Consider the following 27,291-nt stretch of genomic DNA (forward strand, 5'->3'; position numbering starts at 1 on the left):
CACCTGGGAAGAGAAATGGAGCAGAGGTAGTTTTGAAGGAAGAGAAGGCATGAGGCATGAGTTTGAAGCTGGAAATTCAATTCAATTCAATTCAATTTTATTTATATAGCACCAAATCACAACAAAAGTCGCCTCAATGCGCTTCATAGATACAGAGAAAAGCCCAACAATCATATGACCCCCTATGAGCAAGCACTTTGGCGACAGTGGGAAGGAAAAACTCCCTTTTAACAGGAAGAAACCTCCGGCAGAACCAGGCTCAGGGAGGGGCGGCCATCTGCTGCGACCGGTTGGGGTGAGAGAAGGAAGACAGGATAAAAGACATGCTGTGGAAGACAGACAGAGATTAATAACAGATATGATTCAATGCAGAGAAGTCTATTAATACATAGTGAGTGAGAAAGGTGACTGGAAAGGAAAAACGCAATGCATCATGGGAATCCCCCGGCAGCCTACATCTATTGCAGCATAACTAAGGGAGGATTCAGGGTCACCTGGTCCAGCCCTAACTATATGCTTTAGCAAAAAGGAAAGTTTTAAGCCTAATCTTAAAAGTAGAGATAGTGTCTGTCTCCCGAAATCAAAGGGGTGATGTAAAATGTTGTCAATCCATATATCCCAGAGGTTGGAAGAGAAAGAAGAGAAAGAGGAATTTAGTAAGTTAGACGAAATGGTTCAGAGTATCCCAAGGATAGATAGGTTGGTGACTGGAACAGACTTGGATGGAATGGAAATGTATGTGAACGGAAGACATGTGATGAGGATGGGTTGGGTAGGGCTGGTGTTAAAGAGAGAAATGCAGGGCAGATGGTAGTGGATTCTGGAAAAAGAATGAAAATAGCTGTGGTGAACACAAAGAGGTATAAGAGTGGAGAAATGACTTATCATTTCTTCCTTACTGGCAGCCCCATCTTCAATATCCTGTTGTTAAGTATGGAAGACAATGAATGTGGAAACATCAGTCGTCATACAGTTCTTGTGCTTTTGGACATATATTCTCATCATTTTCTTTTATGTGCTGTTATCTGAAATAAAACTGAATTACCCTGATATATCAGCTTGTAAAGAGATTGTGAGGAAAGAACCACTGGGAGTTTTGGTGTTGAAGAAATGGCAGTCGAAATTGAACTCATGTAATACCACTTTTTAATGGATTTTAAATGCTATTTCTATAGAACCCTTCTGCTTAAACTGAGCACTCAAAGCATATTTTCCTATAAGCCTCAGTCACCCAAGCAGACATCAGACATTCATTCAAGGATTTTTCTCTATACCTAAGCACTTTGTCTAATCTTCATGCTGTGGGATTATAATATTATTTTATGCCATGTTAGACCCCTAATTAAAGATTGTGAATTATTATGTAGTTTTAGTTTGCATTATTCTCCTGAATTAGAAGAAGGTGATAACTATTACATTTGTTAAACTGATTTGCATTACATTAGACTGCTGATTTATTGTGAATGAATGATATTGTTTTATGATGCATTATACTGCTGAGTTATAAGAAATACTGTTCGCAGAAAGTCATCGCCTTATTTGTCTGATTAGAAGAGAACAGAACATACTGGAGAGGTTTTCTGCCCCATCTCAGCAGGAGCAGATAAACAGGGAGCCAAGGTCGTAGCTTAGGCGCTGTGTGAGAGAAAGAATGTGAATGTTTAGGCTTTTATGATTAGGTGGGGGCCACTAGAGGCTATAAGAGTTTGATCAATGCTCCACCATTTTGAGATCTGATGCTGTCTGCTGTATGGTGTCCATCTCCCACGCGTGTATTCATTAAATCATCGTTTGACTCAACCCGGCCGGACCAGTGTTGTTATTTTGGTTTTCCTCTTGTATCCATCCCCAATATTTGAATCCGTGACAATGCACATTCCGATAGATGGCAACTTGGGATTTAGTGGTTTCCTTAAGGACATTTCGACATATAGACTGGAGTAGCTGGGGAACTGACCCATCAACCTTCAGTTTGATAGATGACCAATTCTACTGGTATAGTGAGACAATGCAACTTTTATTTAAACACTCAAAAGAACATTTGTCTATCTCTGGGACCAGCACTCCAATACAGGAAGTCTGGATCCGCTCTCTAACTAATCCTAATCTCTGATCCTATGAGTATTACCCAGTCGGCAATACAGAGCTTAAATGGGGCAGATGGTTGAGGGGACTCGCTCAGTTCTAATTGCCTCAAAAGTCATCCAGGTGTCTACCCTGCCTCCACAATTTAAAAACCAGACTCTGAGTAGTTTTACATGCCCGGTCAGTATCTTACCAGCCACACCAATTCCGACAACTGCCCTGTAGATTAGTGCACTTGGTAACTAACTGTGTTAAATATAACAGGTTGGAAAACTAAGCTCCAGGGGTCAGTTACTTTTAAAGGGCTGGAGTAACCTGTACGAGCTATTTATACTAATGGAGATTAATACTCAGGTTTTAACCTTTACTGTTTCACAAAGGGTTAAAAAGGGAATGTCCACTCCTTAGATTTTTTTTTATTAGAACAATTTAGCAGGAACAAATCAAAGGGGAATCAAATCATCTGAATTATACTTATCTAATGAACCTACTCTGAGCTAATGCTAACTTTTGTCTGATCTTTGTGAGGAGAAAAGTTGGAGAGAACAGGCACATCCAGATCTGAAGTTGTGCTTATCCCTGTGCTCTGTGAAGTCCTCTTGATTCTATAATATAACACCGCAAAAATGAGCAGAGGAAAAGGCAAAAAATACAAGACCAATTTGCAGGTTAATAGTTTGGGCAGCTGTTAAATCCTCTGGCGTCTCTGCAGCACTTTTCGGCCGTGAACATCTTACAAAGGGCAGAAATCTTCATCTCATCTGCACAAGATTTTTATACCCGGTCATCCCTTCTCTTTCTGGACATCACATTTTCTGAGATGACATCTGGCCTCACCCAATCTGACATCCATATACTGTTGTTGACTACTAATCACCCGGTGTCCAGTCACACCTTATCATCCTCTCTCTGACTTTTCCACATGCATGATTTAAAGCAAAGTTTAAACTTTAAAATCACTTAATTATATTTTCTTCTTTGCTTTGTTATTCTTTGTGTTGAAATTTCTATTACATATGAACATTCAATCAAATATAAATACACTTCACTTCATGTTTCATTCGGTTTATGTAATTTTATTTCAATTAGCTTAATCTCATATGTACATCCATTTTTAGCAAATCCCTTTTTAATTCAAATACAAAGGAATACTTTCTCTCACTTCAAACTCAGTGTTTATTGATCACACTATACTCAGTACAATTTCTTTTATCAAATCAGTCATGTTAAAATCAGATATTCTTTTAGATCAGTGGCTCTTCAACTTTGCTCCCTCCCTCCCTCACTCACTCACTCACACCAAAGTCAGACTCTCAGTGTGACAGAGGCCTGTCATTAGAACCATTATTTTCCAAAGTCCAAACTGGATCATGTCTACATAATCCAGACATTAGAACAGTTTTAATTACTCAAACTGCATTTCTCATTCAGCAAATTAATCAGGCTTATGCTTTTATTATATCTTTGATTAAGAATAAAGATGATTTACTATATTTTTCAAAAGCACATATAGAAAAAGTCTCTTGCAGCACTCTGCATCACTTTTAACATAAAAGGCTGGATATTAAGACCTTTTACCCTCAGATGTGATGAGAAACTGGGAGGACTTCAATCTCTCTCTGTCCCCAAATGGCATCTGGGAAAAGGCAAAGCCTCTTGAAGAAATGGGTACAGGGTTAAACATTAATACAAATCAAAGTTTAACTTTATCCAACTTCAGTTAATGTGATGTTAGATAAGTTACAGGAAAATTAATGGTTAAGCTAGAGCTCTGTGCGGAGGTCTTGAGCCACTGCATATTTCATCATATTTTACTTTCAAGAAGTTACCTTATTGTAATTTTTAAAGTGGTCCTGTGAAATAGTTCTCCATCATTTAGAGTGTTTCACTGGACACTGGCTGCTTGTCATTTTCAGTCAAGTCCTTGTACCTTACCGTTTTCACACACGTTTTGTTTGTTTGTTTGTTAAGTGACTTAGGAACCATTTAAAAAAAAATCAACAGCAGATTTTCAAAGTAATCTGAAAAAGGAAAAAGATTTGCACAGGACACAGGAACTAAGAGGTGAATTTAACCCTACAGTTTATCCATATGCTGTTCCTGACTCCTCATCAGAAATGGTCTCAGTGGCAAGGTGACTGTCTTGACAAAGGGAAACAAGGAATAAGAAAGTTCAGCCCGTGTTAAGAATAAAGGTAGTCATATGAAATATTGACTTTAGAACTTGTACAAACTCTGTTTTTGCAATATTGCAGAATAAAGTCCTGTACCGTACACTCACTCCAGCCCAGCAGGTGGCGGAAATAAGTCCAATTGTACGAGGTTAATCGCCGCACAGAAGAATGAAAAGAAGAGAAACGGCGCCCTCTAGAGGCGTGTCAAGTAGGTCGCTTAATGAGGCCGGTCCTCCTTAAATGTTTGTGACAAATATGGCGTTTTGAGGTATTGGGGGGGAAAGTGACACGTCCTGCCCCGCCCTGAATAAATACTGAGTCGACGCTGCCTACCTCTGTATGGCACGGAGGGAAGTTCCCTGTAAAAAGTACACAGACATGCACTCTTAGCCAGCATCAAAAGTCCAATGTTCAGCACCGCCTGCTCGCCTTTTTATTTTTTCCGCCGCCGCTGCACTGAACACCCAGACTGCACCAGGACTCACAGCTGGCTGGGTTTGCGGCGATAGAGGAGGTCCGGATTAACTTCAAAAAGAAAGTTAGGCCGGAGTACCACAGTCATGTCTGGACAAAACACATTTGTCAGCCCGTTTCACAGACCCCAGTGTTTGGCTGCTGCAGCTCCCGCGGGGAAAGCCAAACTTACCGATCCCGGCAAGGCCATTTTAGCAGGTAAGAAAGTTGATGTGGGACAGAGCAGAGGCCGCCCTGCAACTTGTTTCGAAGTTTCAACAGTGAGCCTTTAATTGCAGGTGGGATCAGAGCATGGCAGTAATCACTTCCTAGTGTCTCCGGCAAACATCTGCTGCTCAGCCTCTGTGTTATCACTATTATTATCTTCTTTTTTCATATCTTTTCAGGCTAAAGTGTTTGCTTGTTTCTCTTTTTGTTGTAGAAAACCTGACATTTGGAAGATTTGGTCTGTTCAGCCAAAACATTTACCAATTTGGTAAATGATAAACTTAAAATAAGTCTGCCTCTTTATGACCCAGGGTCCAGGAAAGGGGGTTTCGCACACGTCTTACTATTTTGCTAAGTATTATACTGTTGTACATGTACAGCATGGTTATTTTGAGACGTTAGCAGTCCACCCTTTATAGTCGACTGCAGCAGGCTTATCTGTGAACACCATAATCAGGAAATAGCGGGTAGATAAACATATCTTAAGTTTTCAAGTGTCTTAAAAAATGTCAGAGTTCAACATTAAACCAGGATTCAGTCTGAATAGGAGCAATAATTACAGCAAGCAAACTCTGATGTGGTAAGAACAAAATTTAAAGTATTTCTAAAAAGAGGGATAATTATGGCCTCTAAGACATGAACAGAAGGTCTATGTGAGTCTGCTGTGGTACAAAATACTTACCTGCCTGCACAGAGCACTGCAGCCTGCTGTGACAAACCCAGCTCCTCAGCTTGGGGCCAGAGGAGCTGGTATGATCTGGGACTTGTAGACTCTAGCATTCAGACAGCTGAGTGAAATGAACTCTGGTGTCCTGCAGGTTTCACTGGTCAGTCAGTGACATACACATATTTTGCACGGCACAGTGTGTACAGGACAGTCAACATTGCAACATTGTTAGCATGCACACACATGCTCCAGTTTTACTAAGCTTATTTTTTAACATTAGGATCTGGTTGTATGCCAGATATCAATTAAGCTTGGTCCTAGATTATAAATGTCAAGTGGAGCTTTCTGTTGAACTTTGCTTTTAGGTCCAGCTTTAATCCATTTTTGTGAAACTTGTTATAAAAGTTCAAAGATAAAGCTGCACATGTCCATGTGATTTTTCTCTGTGTCACAGTCAGCAGTTCAGTGGGTGTTTTCTGCTGATGTGCTGGCTGTGTATGGTGTCCTCAGAGGCCCACAAATATGGTTCCCCTGCTCCTGCTCTCTCTCATTGAATCCTGGCAGAAATGACCACTTGTTGACTAGAAGCACACTAGAAGAGGACTTTATATATCCAACTTTGTATAATGGGAATAATCTGGCTGTATCAAAAGTACTGTAAAACACACTATTAATAACCCAGTATATATGTGATGTACATAGATGGAGCTTATTGTTGAGGCATTTTTGCCAAGAAATCCCATTTTTCTGTTGGCACTGAAATGCCATCTTCTACTTTTTTTTCTTTTTTTTAAAGGTGTAGTTTGACAGTTTGACTCACTGCATTTTTACAAACATACAGCTTTCATATAGCTTTCATGGGAAAGTTGAAGTTCTTATTCACTTTGATAGTGTTTAGCAAGTGTGAATGGGAGATTATCCACACACCATGTGATGTCACAGACTATGTAAAAGATGTACATGGCCACTTTTATGTCACTCACTGGTTAACACAGCATTAAGATGAAGCAATTAGCCTGGCTTGTTCAAAGATATTAGAATTACTATATGCTGCTATTACCTCATAAGTTTACTGGCACAATATGCGCTCTTATCCTGCTAGTATAAAGTAAAAAAAAAAAAAGTAAATGTAAATTAAATACTTATGTATGATTTTTTTTTTCTGAAAAAGTACAGGTCATACTGTTAATAACCTTTTATATCTTGGGTCTGTTTTACATTCCTTCCTACTGTAACATTTTCAAAAGATACTACTAAATATTGCTGTTTTAATGTTTCCTAAGGAACCACGTGCCTTCTCTTTATAGAAATCATTTTTGTTATTGTTGCAAGTAATTTTAAAAAGGAAAAAAATAGTTTCAGAATTCCTGCTCGGCATGTCTGTACATGCTGGACTTAATAAACCAGTTCTGTATCTTTTTCCAGCTTCAATATGGGGAACGAGCTGCAGGTACTACTCAGCTGCGTCTTGATGCGGACTGTTTTTTTTTTTGTTTGTTTGTTTTTTCTATTTAGACAGAATTATGCCTGGGTGTGTCATAAATGGCGCCGTTTATGTAATGAGCTGGTAGCCAAAATGCTACCATGATTGATGTTGTTGTGAAGACAGTGGTTAGTCAGACTGTAATTAAGGGGTTGTTGTTTTTTTCACAAACAGCCCCGCTTGCTTGTTTGCGTGTGAGCTAGAACCATTGCTGTGTTGGATTTTTCTGCATGACATTTGTTTGAAAGAATGCATGTTACACAACAACACAGAACTGAACTTTGTATTGTGAATGAATCCAAAAGTAAACATGAGTGAAAAAGCACATTAAAGCCGTTATTTTCATCCACTGAGTTCTTAGTTTTCCCCGTTATTGCCAGATACTCTCAACACATTGAGCCCAGAAGCACACTGGCCAAAAAAACCTATATTTTGTCTAGCTTTTCCCCTTTTTTACCCCACTTTTTACAGTTCTTAATGCTTTGACAGTTTACTACTTGTAATTTAAACTTGTCCCTTCTGGGTAGTCGAGGAACTGGGCCGCTGTCACCTTGCTGAATCCATCCTGCTGCACATTAATGTGTATGGAGACTACACACCCCCTTGAGTTGGAGATGGGCCAAGGGGAGTATCTGTAGTCAGAAAACAACTGAAAAAACAGCTGAGCCAATCAGCTGCAAGATGCTTGTTAGCTGTTCAACTGCAGATCTGTAGCAACCAGGCTTTTAAGGTGGAGCTAGTCTGCAGTTGTACATGAATAACTGTATAGCAGGCATCTGTGAAACAGTGCCGTGTAGATGTGGTGAATGCTAATGTGCACCTCACTAACATTTTTGAAAAGCAACTTTTTTCACACTTGCTTTTATTCTACAAACCGTATCAAATATCCTTCACACCTAACCACACCAAGGTTTTTATCTGTATTCCTTTGAGCTTCTTTTAAATGGTCACATGGCTTGCATCTTGTGTGTATTTTATTTATTTGATTTTTTTTTTAAATTTATTGCATTTTATTTTGTGTGAGCTGCAAAAATAAATATTTTAGTCCTTTAAATAGCTCGTTTTGACTCTTTTGAAACCAGCATTTTCTTTTTTCCCCCTCCTTCTTGCCCGTTCTTTAGGTGGGATTGCAGGAGGCATAGAGATCTGCATCACCTTCCCAACAGAATATGTTAAAACACAACTGCAGCTAGATGAAAAGGCCAATCCTCCTAAATACAAAGGCATTGGTGAGTCCTTGTTTAATGTTGTCTTTTTCTTTTTTTATTTAGTTCTAGCACTTTTGATGATATCACAATTTTTTAAAAAAAACATATTTACCATACCTTATGATGCTTCAGTACTTTATATTACATAAAGTACAGTGCTGATGTAGAGTTAACATTTTTAATAGAACTTATGTGTTGTTATAGTGGCTTCAGAGCATCGGTAATATGGATATCAGTTTAGCAGAGTATCTGTAACTTCACAGAGATAAAACTGGTATCAGTATTCTTATCTAACTACCATAGAAATCTTTCTGAATCTCTCCATCTATTCTCAAAGATTAATTATTTAAACAGAAATGATAGATACTGTTGAAGGAAAAAATCTGAATGAATAATACTTTCAGGATTTCTTTACTTATTAAAATACAAAATTGCAATTCTCAGGTCAGGTTAGGAGCTGTGTATGCGCAGTTATTGACATTAGGTGGCTAATCTAGATCTGAATGACTGTGGGCGACCCTTACAAGCAGACAATGTGGAGGAGGTGGGCCAAGTTACCGTTTCTGTCCTTTGAACTTTGCTCTGCCAGTTTCACAAGACAGTTGACCCCCTAGTAATCAGGCTTTGTACTTATGGCAGTTGACTCCTGTTGGATCTGGGGGAGAATCAAAGCTGCACATGCTGATCTAAATAGCTGAAAAGGATGTTAAACATGGAATAATAATAGATAAAAGTTCAACTCATTGACAAAACAGTGATAATGGGCATTCTGGACTGGGCCTTATAATGGCTCAGATGGGTGAGAAAAAACACAACAAAACATCATCTTTAAATTATTGCTCGACACATACAGTAGACAATACAGAAAATGCGTTTGAAAATGAAAAACCAGAACAAGCAAATAACACCAACACTGTAATAAACACATTTAAAGTTGTTTGCATGAAGATACCGCGACTCAGCTCAATGCAGAATTTCCAATGATGTAAAAACGTATTTGTTTAATGGCTACTTGAAACAGTTAAGGATCAGCTGTACTGGGTGTTAATCATTAATTGTTTAATCATTTATGTTGATTTGAAGTTGTCGCAATCTTTTCGGCTGTTTGCACAGCTCTCCTGACTTACACACCTGGAATAACAAGCATTGTGAGTGCGCAGACATTAGCAAATAGTGTTTGTGTAGTAAATTGATCTTTGCTCATGAACTTTGGCACAAATCGTGCTTGCGTACTGAAACTCAGTACACAGTACAAACCTCGGTACAAAGGACTTTGTTGTTTCCATCAAATTCAGTCTTATCTGTTAACAGTTAGAGTTTTTTTTTATAACTGTGCATATGCACAACTGATCTTTGATACCAGTGGATCAAAGTAAATTTCTTTTTAAAAGCTGCTTCCTTTTGCTTTTTCTCTTGTCATTTATCCTGTTTCCTTCCCTCTGCAGTTGACTGTGTGAAGCAGACAGTGAAAGGTCATGGTGTGAGGGGTCTTTACAGAGGTCTAAGCTCGCTGGTCTATGGCTCTATACCTAAAGCAGCTGTCAGGTACTGCAGCGCCACAAACAAAAAGCAAATGAGCACACTAAACATGTTTTGGAATGTGCACAGTCATATTAACTTTACAGCAACTTTTTTCCAACTTAACTTCAGTATTTTTTTCAGGGGTTTTCACTTTGTTTTACAGTGTAGAAATAACATCATGCCATCAAAACTCAAAATAAAAATGTTTATTATTGATAATATCACACGATATTATCAAAAGATTTGTCATTGATTTGTATTTGCTTTATGATTAACTGAATATTTGATCAGTTGATTTAAAATTTATAGCCATATGAGTAAATAAAGGTAATTGCTTATTTTTTTATTTGTTCTTAGTTTTGATTGTCACTTGTGAATAATGATTGATGATTTGCCAGGATTTTTTCTCATCCAGACCTAATCTATATTCTTCTGAAGCTTCTTCAGGAGTTTCCTAGTACATGCCATGGTTGTAGTAAGAAAGGCCAAATGTTAATTCATTAGTTAGTGCAATTCACAATAGGAAAGCCCGAAAGTTGTTACTATTAATGGCTTCTAAGTGAGATGAAATGTATCTCTGAGTTTGTTTAAAAAAATTCTCTCACTTCTACAGATTTGGGATGTTTGAGTTCCTCGGTAATAAGATGCGTGATGAGAGCGGCAAACTAGACAGCAAGCAAGGATTTTTCTGTGGCCTTGGAGCTGGAGTGGCAGAGGCTGTGGTTGTAGTCTGTCCTATGGAAACAATTAAGGTAAAAAAAAAATAAATTAAACACATCATGTTGTGTCTTTCAATTCAAATATTTTTTATTACGTGTGGTGGAGATACAAATCTCTCTGGGCTTACATCAGGAAGGATATCTGGTGTTTCTATCAAATCAAATCAAATCAAATCAAATCAAATCAAATAAATGGAACAACCCATTGGTGCAGTCCCTTGTGAATAAGGGAGGAGCCAAAGGTAGCTTTTAGTGGAGTAAGTAAACTTACTTGTGTGGTATATGAATCTTGGCATGGTATTACAGTAACATAAAATAACAATATAGAGGAAATGTTCTTAGTTTTAGCCTTTGCCAGGGTAGGTACATTTGTCAGCCTAACATTGATAAAGTTTCTTTAGACAGGTTCCAAACTAAGTTAAATGACCTAGAAATACCTGTGTGGCAGCCACAAGAAAGGCTAGCTGATTTCTCTAAATGCTGAGAAAAAGTGCTTCAGTGCTCCCTTAATTAGCTCTATTAGCAATAAATACACTTGACCAAGGGATCAGAGTGATGCATTCACAAAAAACATCGACAAAACTGACAGTGGTGCATAATGGTAATGTTAATTATAGGTGCATTTTCCATTTCGTACCATAACTTGCTACATGTATTAAATTTTCAGTAAACAGGCTGTCGAACCCACAGCTGAACTCTAAATTGGATCATTTTCCTCTGGTTAAGATTCCACTGAAAGCATTAACAGGTAGAATGAAAGCTTTCACACTTAATCATCTCCCCAGAGAGTACACATAAAATGCAGTAAATTTGATTTTATAGGTTATATGTTAAATCTTTGGAATGACACCATTTTTTTTTCATGGTTCTCATATTGATCTGAAGTACAGCGCAACGAAATACAGTAAGAATGAGTCAGGGTGAAGTAAGATATCATATACTAAAATGGAAACTAATAAACTAAAATGGAATCAAACATAAACCTTTTATACGGTTAAAAACTTCAAGCATCAAAATAAAAAATATAAACACAATAAAAACACAAAACTAATATTCCTGCTGCGAACACAATTGGAAAATTAAAGTTATGGGATACTGCAGTCACTTAATAGTTAATTCAGCTTTGTCCTTGCAGGTCAAATTCATCCACGATCAGACATCAGCAAATCCAAAGTACAGGGGATTTTTCCATGGGGTGAGGGAGATTATTAGATCCCAAGGTAAGAAGGGCTTCAGTTGCATTATACTGCCACCTGTTGTTCCTACCATTTATACACATGTGTTATTTAGATAATTATCCTCCTTATGACTTCTGAGAAGTTCATGAATTCATTTTAGGTGATAAATATGAAAGCTGTAATGAAGGTTGTCATGAAAAAGTGATTATTTTACTGTTGCACTTTTAGGGCTAAAGGGGACTTATCAAGGGTTAACAGCCACTGTCCTAAAACAAGGCTCAAACCAGGCCATCCGCTTTTATGTCATGACTTCACTAAGAAACTGGTACAAAGGTAAGGGAGTCAATACATTTGCAACCACTTGATGCAAATAAAAATGCAGTAAAAAAAAAACAAAAAACTTTTTTTGTTTCTTTTTTTTTTTTTTCTGACGCCTAGGTGATGACCCCAACAAAGCCATTAACCCTTTGATAACTGGACTGTTTGGAGCTATTGCCGGGGCTGCCAGTGTCTTCGGAAACACTCCCCTGGATGTCATTAAGACAAGAATGCAGGTCAGTACCTTAACATATTTCCAGTTTTCCTAGTTTATCCCTTAGCTTTCCAACTAACATGTATATATGCACATTTTCCAACAGGGCCTTGAAGCGCACAAGTACAAAAGCACAGTAGACTGTGCGGTCAAGATCCTGAAGCATGAGGGACCACTGGCGTAAGTTCATGTGCCTGGTTGATATAGTTTTTGAGAAAAAAATGATTTAAAGGTTTTAAATGTATATCTATTTATTCTCACTGTTGGATCTGGCCTTGTTTGAACTGTTAAACTGTCAGTTACCACATTTATATTGGTGAGAACATCATGTCATTTAGTTAATGACTGCATAGTGTAGTGGTTTACACATCTGCCTAACGTACCTGGTTCAAGCCTGGTAGGACACATACATCCCTTGGGGGATGTTTCAGGAAGGGAATCCTATGTGTGTGGTGACTTATCCATCTATCCATTAACCCACTTTATACTATAGACTGAGATTAAGCCTGTTCATTGGAGGAATAATAAAAACACAGGTGTATTTAAGCTCACAGCACATCTACAGACAATTCAGAATCAGAATGATGTAAGATTTGGATAACCAGAGGAACACAAACTGAAAACTCATCTGTTTATCTTCATTTTGACCATTTTTTCAAGGCGTTATCGTTAATGTCAAAGTTGCTTTAGTTTGATTCACAGGGAAACTTTGTATGGCTTGTCTGTATAGCTTTATAGGTGCTCTGTTTCAGACTAGGTCTACAGCTGCTAATTGATATTTTATCCTCCACTTCATAACTGTTCTTTAAAAAAGTAGTCAGCAGCACAGTAGTGGAGTTGTTAGCACTGTAACGTCACGGGACCGGTTCAAACACTGGTTGGGCTCTTTCTGGGTCGAGTCTGCATGTTCACTCTGTTGTGCCTGCGGGGGTTTCTCCTCTGTACTCCGGTCTTCCCCGTAGTGGCTCAATAATGTAGCAGTTTACACATTTGTCTAACAAGCAAAAGATCCCCAGGAGAGACTAATTCATTTAGGGTCACATCATCAGGTGTAAAAAATAAAAATAAAAAATAATAAAAATATAGCTCTGGCTTCCTCCCACAGTTTAATGTTAGGTCAACTTGTGACTGGACATTGGGTGTGAGGTAGATGAAGTGTGCAAAGTATATTGAATAAACTGTTGTATGGTTAAATGTGAGTTATAGTCTGACGTGCTTTGAGTGGTTAGTAGGACTAGAAAAGCACTGTATAATTGCAAGTGCCTTACATTGTCATTACTTCATTACAGTTCTGTAATTTCATAAATATAACAAAAACTAGGGAATGAATAAATGAATACAAAAATAAAAATAATTTACTGCAGAGTAGCAACATATTATACATTTAAATATTTAAAACTTTAGTTAAGTTGAATTTATACTTATAGGCTCTGTCACCTATGATCTACGGCTTCATATAGATATTTTTGGTCAGAAATGACTAAATTTGGCTTATAGCGTTATTGCCACTAACTTTTTAAAATTATTTTTATTGACCCTGTAGTATTGTGAAACTCTGATATCATGGTTGCCTAATGTAACATTCACTGTCTGTTACTTCATTAGGTTCTACAAAGGTACTGTGCCTCGGCTGGGTCGGGTGTGTATGGATGTCGCAATAGTCTTCATTATCTACGAGGAAGTTGTGAAGCTCCTGAACTTGGTTTGGAAGACGGACTGAAATCAAGTGGCGCTAAATAAGCAGGACTGTCATGACAGGCCAATCTCCTTAAATCCTGTTTCTAGGTTCAAATATCTACCTCCAAGTGATTTTTCAGAAAGAAAGAAAGAAAGGGATTGGTATGTTCTTGATTTATTTATAGCCCAGCAAACAGTAGTTGGAACTATTATCTAGCAGAATCACTGCTTACAGATGCTCTTTTTTAAAAATTCCACAGAACATTATTTCACCCTGCTCAATCAGAGAACTGAGAGCGCTCTCAACACAAACAAGGAACTAAAGTTTGTACGTACTGAATCAAAGACAAACCACTTACTTACCTAATGTAATATATAAACTATAGGTTAAAATTATGGGGAGTTGACTCAAATTTATTGAATCAAAAATGTAAACCCCTTTTATATGCAAGTTGTCAGAGAGGTTAGAAACCATTGTGAGGATGTGAAATGCTCCAAAAGCTGCAGGTACATTAAGAACTGCATGGCTGAAGTCAAGATTACAGAGTAGCCAGTTGTGGAAGATGCAGCATTTCTTTAAATGATAATACACATGTTCACATTGTTTAGAAATGCACATTTCCATAAAGAAAGTGTTTGTGGGTAAAGAGGGTTCACTATTAAGTTGCAGAGATGTTTTAAATCAGTTAACTCACTAATGTCACTAAAAGTGCCTACGTGCTGTATAATTCATTTTGTGGTGTTTTGCAAATAAGAATGATTATTTAATCTTGTCACTAAAGACTAGAATAATTTACACATACTGCTCTGTTCCAGTCAGTGTCTAATAAGTTCATGTCTTCTATTATCCTTCGAACTGTTAGGTTTTTTTTTTCATGCATTGAGAAATGGTGTTAATAGTGCCTTCCATCTCATTCCTTTGTCATTAACTTTTAATTGCAGTTTTTTTTTTATTCTTAACTGTGTAATATTAGTTGCCTTTTCTTTTTTTAATCAACTGATGACCCAATGTGCCAACTGCTGCTTGAAAATATAATGCCATGCTATTAACTGGAGTTCTAGACATGGAGTCTGGTTGTTTACATGCAATGCCTTTAAATTAGTTGGCTTATCTTATGTCTTTGTGGAGGAGACACAATGTTTACCACATGTTGCCTTTTTCAGCCTCCTGTTTAACCAGACCTGCAGGAGCGTCACACTTTGTCAGAAATTTTTAAATATTTCTGGAGTTTTCTTGTTAACAGGTGAATATTATATGCATTTTTATATTTATATATATATATATATATATATATATATATATATATATATATATATATATATAAATGAATGAATGAATTACCCAGGAGTTAAAAGCTGGTATTGTGCCTTCGATCTTCTTAATTCTAATATGAATGCTCAGAAATAAACATGGATCAGACTGTTGGTATGGTCTTTTTTTCTTTCAATCCGTCATCCAAATTTCTCCTAACTTTTTGTCAGAATAAGCATTGTATTCTTTGAATGTGTAGGGTTAATAATAATAGTGCTATCTGTGTTGTACTATATTAATTTTTTGTGATTACTTACTGTTGTGTGTAGTACTGGTGGTAATTTGTGGTTTTCTGTGCACAAATGTTCTCTTCTTTGCTAACAGTCACCAAACAGACATTAGCTATCATTGACAGAATGTGATAAAATGCTTTTATATTCATTATGTATATTGCAGCAAAAATGTAAGGCTGACACAAAGTCCCTAGGCATACCATTTGGGAACCATAGGTTAAGGCTATCAAACTTCTGATGTGGCTTCATAATAAATGCAAACAATCAGAAATAATCAACTCTCTTAAAAATCCTGTATTCAAGTAGGTATAACCTAGGTATTATGGGGCTTTAGAGTGTCTTACAAGGCCTGAATGGCAATCTGTCGTGGGCATACCTTGCCACTTGCCCTGTGACTGCTGAGATAAGATCCAAAATCCCACGGAACCCATGGTGGATTATTTTTTGGCATATTGTCGATTTGCCCTTCTTGGACCTTACGCCTGCCGTAGCTGTCAGTACAGCCCAATGACAGTCATTGGTATTCACTAGCTACTCGTTGAGAGACGCTTGAAAGAAGATGCTTGTGTGTTTGTAGTTCTTCCAAGGGTAGTTAACATGTCTCTCAATGGAGGCGGAAGCAGAGGATTTTATTTCACCACCGTCCTGTCTTTGGCAAGGTCGCTGGCAGCTCACCGGCAGGCACCGATAGACAAGGTAAAGCTTCAGTTAGACTAGCGACCTACCGGTGACCAGCTAATAGCCTAAATAGTCTTTGACAGTAAGGCCCGTCACAGACCGCTTTTCTACCAGTGTGGTCTGTGTTATGAATCAGAATAGACTCTAAACATGACTGTTTTGTCAATATATAAATTATAGAGTTATTTCAGGATTAAGGGGCGCGACATAGCATCACTGGTACCTTGCTAATGTCGGCTAACGTTAGCTGTTTTTAGCTTGTAGTTTTCCTTTTTTTAAAAAACCAAACTTTTCCCCTCATGTGAACAATTAGATCCTTACTTTTCATCCGTACATGTTGGCACAGGAAAGCAAACCCTTTTTGTGTCCTGATTCAGTCGAACACCCGCTGTATGTACAGTTATACATTTATACAGTATTCTAAACTTTTAGTTTGAGGGTCATTACCAAATATGGTGCCACCAGATCTTTAATCATTGTGGTCCGAACATTCTTTGAATGGACCAACATGTGTAGTCAATGTTGTCAGGAAAGGTGAGGGATAAATACAAGTGTTATGAAAATATGTTAAAAAGCGTTACTTATCTGTAATTTATACGATGTATAAAGAAATAAAATATGTATGGCGCAATCAAGATTTGTCCAGTCACCTAAATATTTTGGAGCTGTTACAATGAGCTGTTTATTTGGCTGACTTCAAAATGAATTTGTTTTTAAATGTATTTATGTATTTGTTTGTTTGTGTAGTGTGTATTGTTATTTATTTGTGGCAGGAAAACACAAAGACAGTTATGTAAAAATGACTGCTTTTAAACTCTTTACCATCAAAATAGACACACAGATCAAGATATGAATTATATATTAGCCACTGTTGGTCAGCAACATCTTATTTGCTGTTGTATAGTGTGTGTGTGTGTGTTTAGTACAGTAAGCATATTGTAAATAATTAAGTAAACTAAGACCAAGACAAAATTGTACTTTAGCTCAAATCATTATCAGCTTTTTGTTTTCTTGTATTTAATGGGAAAGGTTAATAAGTTCATAATTGGTAGTCATAGCTTTAGCCTTGTGGTTTTCAAAGTTTTGTGAAAGCCAAAATTTATAGTGACAGTTGTATTCATATCTGCTTATAACTGTTCACGTGTCATGAGTTATTTTTTCAATTGCACTTTCAGAAAGAGTTTTATTGCATATTTTCAGCTTTGAATGATGTAGTATTTACCTCCTTGTTGTTGTACACTACAGTGATAATGAATGGTTGACAAAAAAATCAAGACACACTCTGACTTGGCATATCAGTTGCTCTAATACAGTGTCAGCATACTTTAAGTTCATTGTCCAATGTTGTGTAATGTTACCAAATCCAACATGGCTCACACAACAAGTGTATTCAGTTTGTCTCACTTCTGCTGTATTCAGTGTGTCCAGGTCTTATGTCAGGGAGAGAAACTGTGAGACCAATAAATTCTGATCCTGTTCCCAAACATTTCAGTGATGAGGGCTGAAGTAATATTTTAATCCATAGTCACATGCAGAAGTTTTAGCTGAGAAATATAGTGTTAATATTGCTGGAAGAAGGTAACAGAATATATGGTAAGGTGGAGTTTCACTATAGGAGTACTAGCTCGATTCTGAGTCCCCTTTTGGAGTAGGATAAAGCTGTCATCTGTGGTGATATTTTTAGTGTAGTTGATGGGTAACAAGATCCTCAAACAGGTTAATCTGTTCATGACAGGAAAGAGGGGCAACTTCCCTGTTCTCTCAATTTAAGAGGAACAAGACGAGAGGTACACAAAGAGGGAACAAATTATGACCTTAAGGTTGTCAATTTCACACGAGTCCATCTAGTTCCAAAACCTACTGCAGATGCCAACTAGCAAAAAGTGGTTTTGTTTGAATGGCATGATTTTAACAAACACTGATTTGAAATTGTTTTATTACAGTGGATCAGTCTTGAAAATGTGACACTGAATGTAGTTGAGAAACCTAAATTGTACAGCCAATTCTCTTCTGGATGAGCCAGTGTTACTCAGTTGAATCGTTAGGATTTGTGATCAGAGATTAAGCAGCTGAATGTATTGTAAAATTCTACAAGAATGCAGAGGCTGAACTGATTAGAAAATACATTTACTGAGTATCAGAAGGGGGAAATGCTAAACAGGAAGTACACTCCTTGATAAAGAGCCGTGGCTGCAGTAATATAATGACCCGTCAGCCCATTGTGTCATTGTGTAAGAAGTGTGTGTCAGTTTGTGGACTTTATTTTGCTGTTTTTCTGTCTGCAGTAACCTGCTCTATAAATCTGTATGTGATCGTATTAATTATCTTTAGAGATGTAGGATGTTTAAGGGGTTGTCTGATAAACAAAATTTATTTATTAGTCATTGTTCTGATGAAAGAATTTTAGCCAAGAACTACATCTGGTATTGGAGACCGTGTCTGTAGAGGAGGGACTCTACTTAAAAGCCATCTTTGAGTGGGGATTTTTAACTCTTTCTGAAGATTAAAAATATTAATGAATAATAAATTATTATTATACTTCTTGCTTGTTGTCTGAGTTACTGAGTTACTTTCAGTGGATGTTAGAATGGCCTGTGGTTTTTTTGTTTAATTTCAGAATCAGTTTGTAAAATGGAAATGTCCTATTAATCTAATTTCTGCTTATCTTTTCTTTGACATTTTTCAAAAGTCACATTTAATGAAACATTTCAATGGTGTCTAAGCCAAAAAGACAGCGGCAGTTTGTAATAACCTGCTGAATACTCATTTCCCTCTCTTTCATTTATTAGTGTTTTGTCTCAAGCTTATTGAGATATTATTTAGTTTTAATAAGCAAATCAATCATCTTACCTGGATGATTGATTTGGTCTTTGGCTTTGAAATCAAATAGTTTTTAGTGGAATGTTTTATGTGAAGTTTCCACAACATCCCCTTTGTGGGCTTTAATCATTTAAAATATCCTCTCTCTCCTCTCATGGAAAACAAACAGGAAGTAGTGGCCCTGCTCTCTGTTTAAATGGTGGTTAATCCCTCACTGAACTCTCAATCATGGGGCTAATTAATGCCACAGGCAGGTTTTCAACTGGACTTTTAATTGGATTCAAATCCTGAGGCCCATTTAGATAGTCAAAATCATTAATGGGACAACAAAGTGCCTGTTTTAAACCCGGTAGGCAAGAAATTTCTCTATATTTAAAATATTGTTATATTTAATAGCTTCCTAAAGTTGAGAAATGTTTACAACTCCTCTTCATCTACCCACATTGTCCTCCCACAGGTTCAGAAGCTACAATGCATGTGTCCAGTGGACTTCAGAGGAATCTTCCAGCTAGATGAAAGGAGGAGAGATGCTGTGATTGCACTTGGCATTTTTCTAGTCGAGTCAAACCTGCAGGTAAATATCGTACCTGGTTTCCTCTCCTCATTGTCGTACTTTTGTACTTGTATTAATTTAAGGATGTTAATTTTCTTATACTCTGGAATACACGTATTTCAGCACAAAGATGCTATTGTTCCCTACCTTCTTGGGCTGCTTAAAGGACTCCCTAAAGTTCAGTGGATTGAAGAAAGCTCGGAACGCAAAGGAAGGGGTGGGTAACAGTCTTACATGTACTTTATCCTGTCATTTCTTTTCATTTTATAGGTGCTGTTTAGTCATTTTTTATTTCTGTTGCAGATACCCTTCCTGTGGCAGAGAACTTCAGCTTTTGTCTTGTGACATTGTTGTCGGATGTCGCCCAATGTGATGAAACCTTACGAGGGCAGGTGTGTGGTAATGAGTCTATATATACATGGGTATAGATGCTGTTTATCTCATGTGTACTCAGATTTTTAAATACATTAAGCTCTCATTCACACAGGCCTAGAGACTGGTCAGCAACCATTTGACAACCACCGGTCACTAGGGAAGAAAACAAATATTCCCCAATTGGTTAACACGTGTGCTGGCAATTCCTGGAAGTTATTTGTTGCTTCAGAAGAGTAAAAATCAAAATGGTTTAAATATTAATAAATATTATTTAAATGATTATGTTATCAGATCCTGGAAGTAGTTATGGACATCATGCAGGTCCTGCAAGATATCTGCAAAAATCCAGAAGCTCATGACAAAGGTACCAACAGAGACCTCGTTCTTCCGTTAAGTGCTGCTATAGATCATTCCAGTGCTAAATAACATCCACAATATTCTTGTACGTATTCTTGTATTATTCTTTTTCTTGTACAGAATACCTATGTAGGTACACTGTGCCCACCTTGCTTGGTGTTGCAAGAGCATTTGGCCGATACAGCAACACTGACGAGCCGTTACTATCCAAGCTGTTTCCTCGACCAGTTGCTCCCTTGCTGTCCACAAATGATGATAGCGATACTGTCCGGCGACGGTCCTTCAATGACTTCCGTTCAATCCTACCAAGCTCCTTGCTCACAGTTTGTCAGGGAGACTCTCTGAAACGCAAAGGCTCCTCTGTGTCCAGTGTGTCACAGCAGGTAATAAAATGAAACAGGCAAGAAGGCAAAACTAACAACATGTGTTTATTAAAAATAAATAAATAAATAAAAAATAAAATGAAATCCTGATTTTGTTTTCAGGCCAGTCCAGAGAGAGCAGGTCTGACACCCAACTCGCCTGCTGATCCCTCTGCACAGTACTTTGAAGGTAATTTCAGATCAGGGTGACACCTCTTTTTGGGTGCAGTATTTCATGCTTTCAGAAGTTGTTTTGTTTTTTACCGCAAACAGAATAGACATTTTTACGGTACATAATTTATTCTTCCCTCTATGTTAAGGTTCTTACCTCCCCGATGGCAGTGCAGTGGACCCTGACTACTACTTCTCCACCATAAGCTCCAGCTTCTCTGTGTCCCCTCTTTTTACTGGAAGCAGCACTGGAGAGTTTCATGTCCCTCTAGATATGCTCAGACAACTCCTTCACATGGTCAGCAGTAACCACACTCAGAGTTTGGTTTTGTACATGCATGCAAGGTGAACATTGTATTACTTCTTTTGAACAGGTTCAACAGTTTGTCTCCGAGTCATTTTTAAAATCACTGGATGACACCTTGGCAGAACTTCAAGTGGTATGCCTCTCAAGTCCACTCAGATTTCTCTTGACTTTACTTTTCATGTTACGCTTTATTTGTAAATTTCTGTTGCTTTCTTTGCAGGTGAATCCTGGTCTTCATCTCTACTACAAAACCTTCAGTGATCCTCTTTATGTAGCCATATTTAAAATGCTGAGAGACACTCTTTATAATATGAAAGGTAAGGTAATCTGTAATAGATCCTTTCATTAAAGGTAGTTTTTATAATTACCCTTAACAAAATCTAACTAATACGTTCAACACCTTCAGGCAGTGGTAAATTAACAAGGTGATTCTGCTATTTGTATCTAAAAAGTGCTGTGTCCTTATTTGAAGAAGAGAAAAGTTAACCAGAAACTACAGAAACAGTGGTGGTCTGCATTCTCAATTGCACACTTTGATCAGGAATAAAAATATGGTGCCAGAATTACAGGCGATAAACAGGACTGTAACTGATTACAAGAATGAGAACCAGTAATATTCTAACTTTTATTTTTAAAATTGTCTTTTAATTTTGTGATTTTTTTTTTAAATCTACTGTGATCTTGAAAATGGTATTGAGTATATTACTGGTTATTGGTATAGTGTTTGAAATTTTAGTGTCATGAAAACCCTACCTATTAATTGCAGAAAATGTGCAGAAAAGTAGATGGATCTGAGATCCCCCAGATAACAGAGTAATAAACAGCTAATTGAGCTAAAATTAGGTCAGTTGCATATATAGATTTTGTTTTTCTGAAATTTGTATTACAAAGCTAACTTTTGAGTTTTTGATTAAAATACTCTAAAAGCTGCCTGAATCATACACACAAAGTGAAGAGGTCCAGTTTAACACTCTTAGTACATAGGGCCAATGTGGGCCTCATAAACTACAGCCTTAAGTGCCACCTAGAGGAACTGCAGTTATTACAACTTACACATTAGCTTCCTTGTAAAGCTCTCAAGAATGCCCATTGATTCTTTCACATTAGTATCTGTATTTTGTCTCCCTTCTATGTTTGGTGAAGAAAAAGCAAGTTGCATTGACTCACCGCATCATCTTGTGGTTTGTTACGCCCCACTTAAAAACGAAGTGTTGACAGTGCATCAGCCACCAGGCACGTGCAGAGGGGGGGGGGGGGGGGGGGGGGGGGGGGGGGGGGGTCTAGAGGGGCTTGAGGACCCGCCCCTTTCCTGATGGGTGCCCAAAGTGCCCTTTTGTTGAGGCAACTTTTAAATTTTTTTTTTTTTTAAATGTGTGTGTGCGTGCAGAGTCCTGTCTGGGCCCCTCAACAATAATTAAGTGTGCCTATGCCAAGAGGCACACTTATTACTATTTCTCGGATTTATTGTGTGAATGCTGTAGGCATTCACACAAGTGAGTGTTTAAGTGGGGCGTAACAAACCACAAGATGATGCGGTGAGTCAATGCAACTTGCTTTTTCTTCACCAAACATAGAAGGGAGACAAAATACAGATGCTGTAGGCATTCACACTATTGAGTTCCTGTTTCTCTTTATTGTGTGGATGCCCTATGAGGGCATCCACACAATAAATAAATCCTGTTTCTCTTTATTCTTTATTATTGTGTGGATGCCCTCAAAGGAATCCACACTATTGAGTTCCTGTTTCTCTTTATTGTGTGGATGCCCTATGAGGGCATCCACACAATAAATAAATCCTGTTTCTCTTTATTCTTTATTATTGTGTGGATGCCCTCAAAGGAATCCACACTATTGAGTTCCTGTTTCTCTTTAAACTTTATTCTTATAGTTGCTCCACGTTTTTCGGCACTTAACTACTCCCTCAGTTTTCAGCCGATTTTCTCCGTTCAAACTCTAAACTGTTCTGCTCTTTCTGCTAATTCCAGCTATATCTTTTGGTGTTTATTACTATTATACTTTTTAAAATATTACACTTTTTTCCTTTTTTTTGTCCCATTGAAATGAATGGAAAACTTCCACAATTCTGCTAAAGCTTGCTTGTTTTTGAAACTTAACTACTTCCTCATACTTTCACCTAGAAACTCCATTCAAACTTTAAAATGTTCTCAAATGATTGGGCTTTTCGTGTGTGATTCAGCTTTTTCATATCTGTTACCGTTTTCATTTAATGCCTCTTTAAGTTTTCAGTTGCAGCTTTGTGATTTTTCAGAAAATATATGTGTTGTTATGGTTGCTATGCAATTAACTCAGAATGAGAGCTGGTGCGTTCTGAATTTTCTCTTCATGTCTGAACAACTTCTTGCTACTCGCTCAATTTCCACTCATCCCCCACAAATTATACATCAAAACGTAGGTATTTTTGCTGGCTTTAAGACAGTGTCACTATAATTATCGTGCGAGTTACGGTTTTTTCACAATTTGCCTCGAAGTGACACGAAGTCTAAAAACTCCCCATTCAAAGTCTATGGGGAGGTTGTGAAACTCAGAGCTAAAATACTGAAACTGAAGGCATTTTCAAATCGTCATATCTCCTTAACGATGCAAAGTTAAAACATTAGGCTTGTGCCAATTCATCTTCAGACACTGCTGACACTCACGGTCGAAGCAGTTGTTACAGTCATCTTACCGTTGAGCCATGAATTACGTTTGTTTGAGGAGTGGAAATCTGTCCTCCTCTCAGTTTTCAAACTCCAAAAATGAAGCCGTTTCTTCTCTCGTCATATCTCAGCGACGGAAGTACAAAGAGCTATGTAAATCGCAGTCAAAGTTCACCAAAGTCCGCTGATTCACCCAGTACAAGAATTATGTTTCTAGTCCACCTAGTTTTTGAGTTACACGACGTTTTGTAACTCCAAAGAACGGCGTTTTTCGCCTCTCACCGCGATCTAATTCTGACTGCTCATCAGCCTGTTTTCCAGCCGCCCGCTCTCTTTGCCAGTGGCGCAGTTGGTAATGACACGGGTTTGAAGCCCAAAGGTCGTGTGTTCAATTCCACCTTATCCACATGTTTTTTTCACTTCAAATTAGTACACTATCACAGACCAGTAATTCATATTGATCATTTGTTACAATTCTGCAAAGTTTTATGATTTTGGCAGCTTTCCTAATATGGACCTCAGATTCTTGTTAACGCTCCATGGCAGAAATACATACAAGTACACAGCCTGATAAAGCAGACAGAAGAAGTACCTCTGATTGGTTCAGCATTTTCACCTCCTATCAGCACAAATCTCAGCTGTTTTCAGAAAAAACTCTTTTGAGCAGAAATTCTGCTCATTCAACTCTTTTGAGCAGAAATTCTGCTCATTCAACTCTTTTGAGCAGAAATTCTGCTTATTGAACTCTTTTCAGCAGAATTTTAAATTTTTTCACCACTTTTCAGCACAAATTCCACCTTTTTCCGCTGTTTTCAGCAAAAAACTTTTTTCAGCAGAATTCTGCTCATTCACCTCTTTTCAGCAGAAATTCTGCTCATTCACCTCTTTTCAGCAGAATTCACCTCTTTTCAGCAGAAATTCTTCTGATTCACCTCTTTTCAGCAAAATTTTCAGCCTTTTCACCTCTTATCAGCACAAATCTCAGCTGTTTTCAGAAAAAACTCTTTTCAGAAGAAATTCTGCTCATTCACCTCTTTTAAGCGCAATGTTCTGCTTCTCTCCATCTTTTCAGCCCAAATTCTGCTTATTCACCTCTTCTGCAAAATTTTCAGCCTTTTCACCTCTTATCAGCACAAATCTCAGCTGTTTTCAGAAAAAACTCTTTTCAGAAGAAATTCTGCTCATTCACCTCTTTTAAGTGCAATGTTCTGCTTCTTTCCATCTTTTCAGCCCAAATTCTGCTTATTCACTTCTTCTGCAAATTTTTCAGCCTTTTCAGATCTTATCAGCACAAATCTCAGCTGTTTTCAGAAAAAACTCTTTTGAGCAGAAATTCTTCTGATTCACCTCTTTTCAGCAAAATTTTAAGCCTTTTCACCTCTTATCAGCACAAATCTCAGCTTTTTCAGCTGTTTTCAGCAAAAACCTCTTGTCAGCAGAATTCTACTCATTCACCTCTTTTCAGCAGAAATTCTGCTCATTCACCTCTTTTCAGCGCAATTTTCTGCTTCTTTCGATCTTTTCTGCAGAAACTCTGCTCATTCAACTCTTTTCAGCAAAATTTTCAGCCTTTTCACCTCTTATCAGCACAAATCTCAGCTGTTTTCAGAAAAAACTCTTTTGAGCACAAATTCTGCTGATTCATCTCTTTTGAGCAGAAATTCTTCTGATTCACCGCTTTTCAGCGCAACAATCTGCTTCTTTACCTCTTTTCAGCAGAAATTCTTCTGATTCACCTCTTTTCTGTAAAGTTTTCAGACTTTTCACCTCTTATCAGCACAAATCCCAGCTTTTTCAGCTGTTTTCAGCAAAAACCTCTTTTTAGCAGAATTCTGCTCATTCAGCTTTTTTCAGCAGAAATTCTGCTGATTAAACTCTTTTCAGCAGAATTTTAACCTCTTTTCAGCACAAATCTCAGCTGTTTTCAGAAAAAACTCTTTTGAGCAGAAATTCTGCTCATTCAACTCTTTTCAGCAAAATTTTCAGCCTTTTCACCTCTTATCAGCACAAATCTCAGCTGTTTTCAGAAAAAACTCTTTTGAGCAGAAATTCTGTTGATTCATCTCTTTTTAGCAGAAATTCTGCTGATTCATCTCTTTTCAGTGCAACTTTCTGCTTCTTTCCATCTTTTCTGCAGAAGTTCTGCTCATTCACCTCTTTTCAGTGCAACTTTCTGCTTCTTTCCATCTTTTCAGCAGAAATTCTGCTCATTCACCTCTTTTCTGCAAGGTTTTCAGCCTTTTCACCTCTTCTCAGCACAATTCTCAGCAGCTTCTGCTCATTTCAACAGAATTGTCAGTCTCACCACCTCTTCTTTCTGAGAATAAGTTTGGCTCAGTGAGATGACTAGCCGCCTTGAGACCGAAAGGGCCAGGTTTGAATCCTACTCAGTGCAACACTTTTTTTTCGCTTTTTTCTGCAGACATCTTCAGCGTTAAGGCATCCACACAGCATTTTCGCAGGAAATGCAAATTTTTCTAGTTATTCTTCAAGTTGCTTCCGTTTTTTCCGTTTTTTGGACCTTAACTACTCCCTCAGTTTTCATGCTATTTTCACCGTTCAAATTTAAAAAAATTCTGCTCTTTCTGCTCTTTCCTGCTATGACTTTTGGTGCTCATAACTTCTATACTTTTTGAGATATTGAATTTTTTTTTGCAATATTTTTTGCCCATTTCTGCCACATTAACAGTGGCCTCACTGATTTTCCTTGCCGGGATGAGCTGTGTTTTAGCTCAGTGAGATGAGCATCCGTTCTCAGACTGGGAGGCCGGGGTTCAAATCCCGCTTATGGCAACATTTCTTTCAGTTAACAGTTAAACTTTTTTAACTCTTTTCAGCAGAAATTCTGCTCATTCAACTCTTTTCAGCAAAATTTTCAGCCTTTTCACCTCTTATCAGCACAAATCTCATCTGTTTTCAGAAAAAACTCTTTTGAGCAGAAATTCTGCTGATTCATCTCTTTTCAGCGCAACTTTTTGCTTCTTTACCTCTTTTCAGCAGAAATTCTGCTGATTGAACTTTTTTCAGCAGAATTTAAAATTTTTTAATCACTTTTCAGCACAAATCCCAGCTTTTTCAGCTCTTTTCAGCAAAAACCTCTTTTCAGCAGAATTCTGCTGATTGAACTCTTTTCAGCAGAAATTCTGCTGATTGAACTCTTTTCAGCAGAATTTTAAATTTTTTCACCACTTTTCAGCACAAATCCCAGCTTTTTCAGCTGTTTTCAGCAAAAACCTCTTGTCAGCAGAATTCTGCTCATTCACCTCTTTTCAGCGCAATTTTCTGCTTCTTTCCATCTTTTCTGCAGAAATTCTGCTAATTCAACTCTTTTCAGCAAAATTTTCAGCCTTTTCACCTCTTCTCAGCACAATTCTCAGCAGCTTCTGCTCATTTCAACAGAATTGTCAGTCTCTCCACCTCTTCTTTGTGAGAATGAGTTTGGCTCAGTGAGATGAGTAGCAGCTTTGAGACCAGAAGGGCCAGGTTTGAATCCTGCTTAGGGCATGTCTTTACCCCTTTCAGTAGAAATTTTTGCTTTTCA

The 27,291-nt window shown here is 37.7% G+C and overlaps 2 protein-coding genes across 4 annotated transcripts in view; both read left to right on the forward strand.

Moving 5' to 3' along the window:
* The first annotated feature begins 4,577 nt into the window (after positions 1-4,577).
* On the forward strand, positions 4,578-15,361 carry slc25a1b (slc25a1 solute carrier family 25 member 1b). The gene is made up of 9 exons (XM_006804685.2): positions 4,578-4,931; positions 8,212-8,319; positions 9,744-9,843; positions 10,433-10,571; positions 11,674-11,758; positions 11,945-12,049; positions 12,155-12,270; positions 12,355-12,428; positions 13,854-15,361. Exons 1-9 carry the CDS (start codon positions 4,820-4,822, stop codon positions 13,966-13,968), a joined length of 954 nt encoding a protein of 317 aa, XP_006804748.1. The 5' UTR covers positions 4,578-4,819; the 3' UTR covers positions 13,969-15,361.
* Positions 15,362-15,962: 601 nt separating this feature from the next.
* Positions 15,963-27,291, forward strand: part of pi4kaa (phosphatidylinositol 4-kinase, catalytic, alpha a) — a 65,691-nt gene continuing 54,362 nt past the window's right edge. For 2 of the 3 annotated variants that reach the window (XM_035913849.2, XM_006804684.3), the window contains exons 1-10: positions 15,963-16,166; positions 19,426-19,542; positions 19,645-19,738; positions 19,825-19,913; positions 20,188-20,260; positions 20,374-20,636; positions 20,739-20,805; positions 20,936-21,084; positions 21,161-21,226; positions 21,314-21,410. In XM_035913849.2, the coding sequence (XP_035769742.1) occupies positions 16,068-16,166; positions 19,426-19,542; positions 19,645-19,738; positions 19,825-19,913; positions 20,188-20,260; positions 20,374-20,636; positions 20,739-20,805; positions 20,936-21,084; positions 21,161-21,226; positions 21,314-21,410 (1,114 nt within the window). In that variant the 5' untranslated portion in view covers positions 15,963-16,067. Of the gene's footprint in view, positions 16,167-19,425; positions 19,543-19,644; positions 19,739-19,824; positions 19,914-20,187; positions 20,261-20,373; positions 20,637-20,738; positions 20,806-20,935; positions 21,085-21,160; positions 21,411-27,291 lie in introns of all 3 variants that reach the window. The other variant, XM_087843930.1, reaches the window with a different exon arrangement.

This window comes from Neolamprologus brichardi, chromosome 7 (assembly GCF_056152115.1).
Source record: "Neolamprologus brichardi isolate AB-2024 chromosome 7, ASM5615211v1, whole genome shotgun sequence".
In the NCBI taxonomy this organism is placed as follows: domain Eukaryota; kingdom Metazoa; phylum Chordata; class Actinopteri; order Cichliformes; family Cichlidae; genus Neolamprologus; species Neolamprologus brichardi.

Coding starts and splice junctions, on each gene's coding strand:
- slc25a1b (XM_006804685.2), top strand. CDS start 4,820: ATGTCTGGACAAAACACATTTGTCAGCCCGTTTCACAGACCCCAGTGT. Junction 10,572..11,673: donor GTCCTATGGAAACAATTAAG/GTAAAAAAAAAA, acceptor TTGTCCTTGCAG/GTCAAATTCATCCACGATCA. Junction 12,271..12,354: donor TCATTAAGACAAGAATGCAG/GTCAGTACCTTA, acceptor ATTTTCCAACAG/GGCCTTGAAGCGCACAAGTA.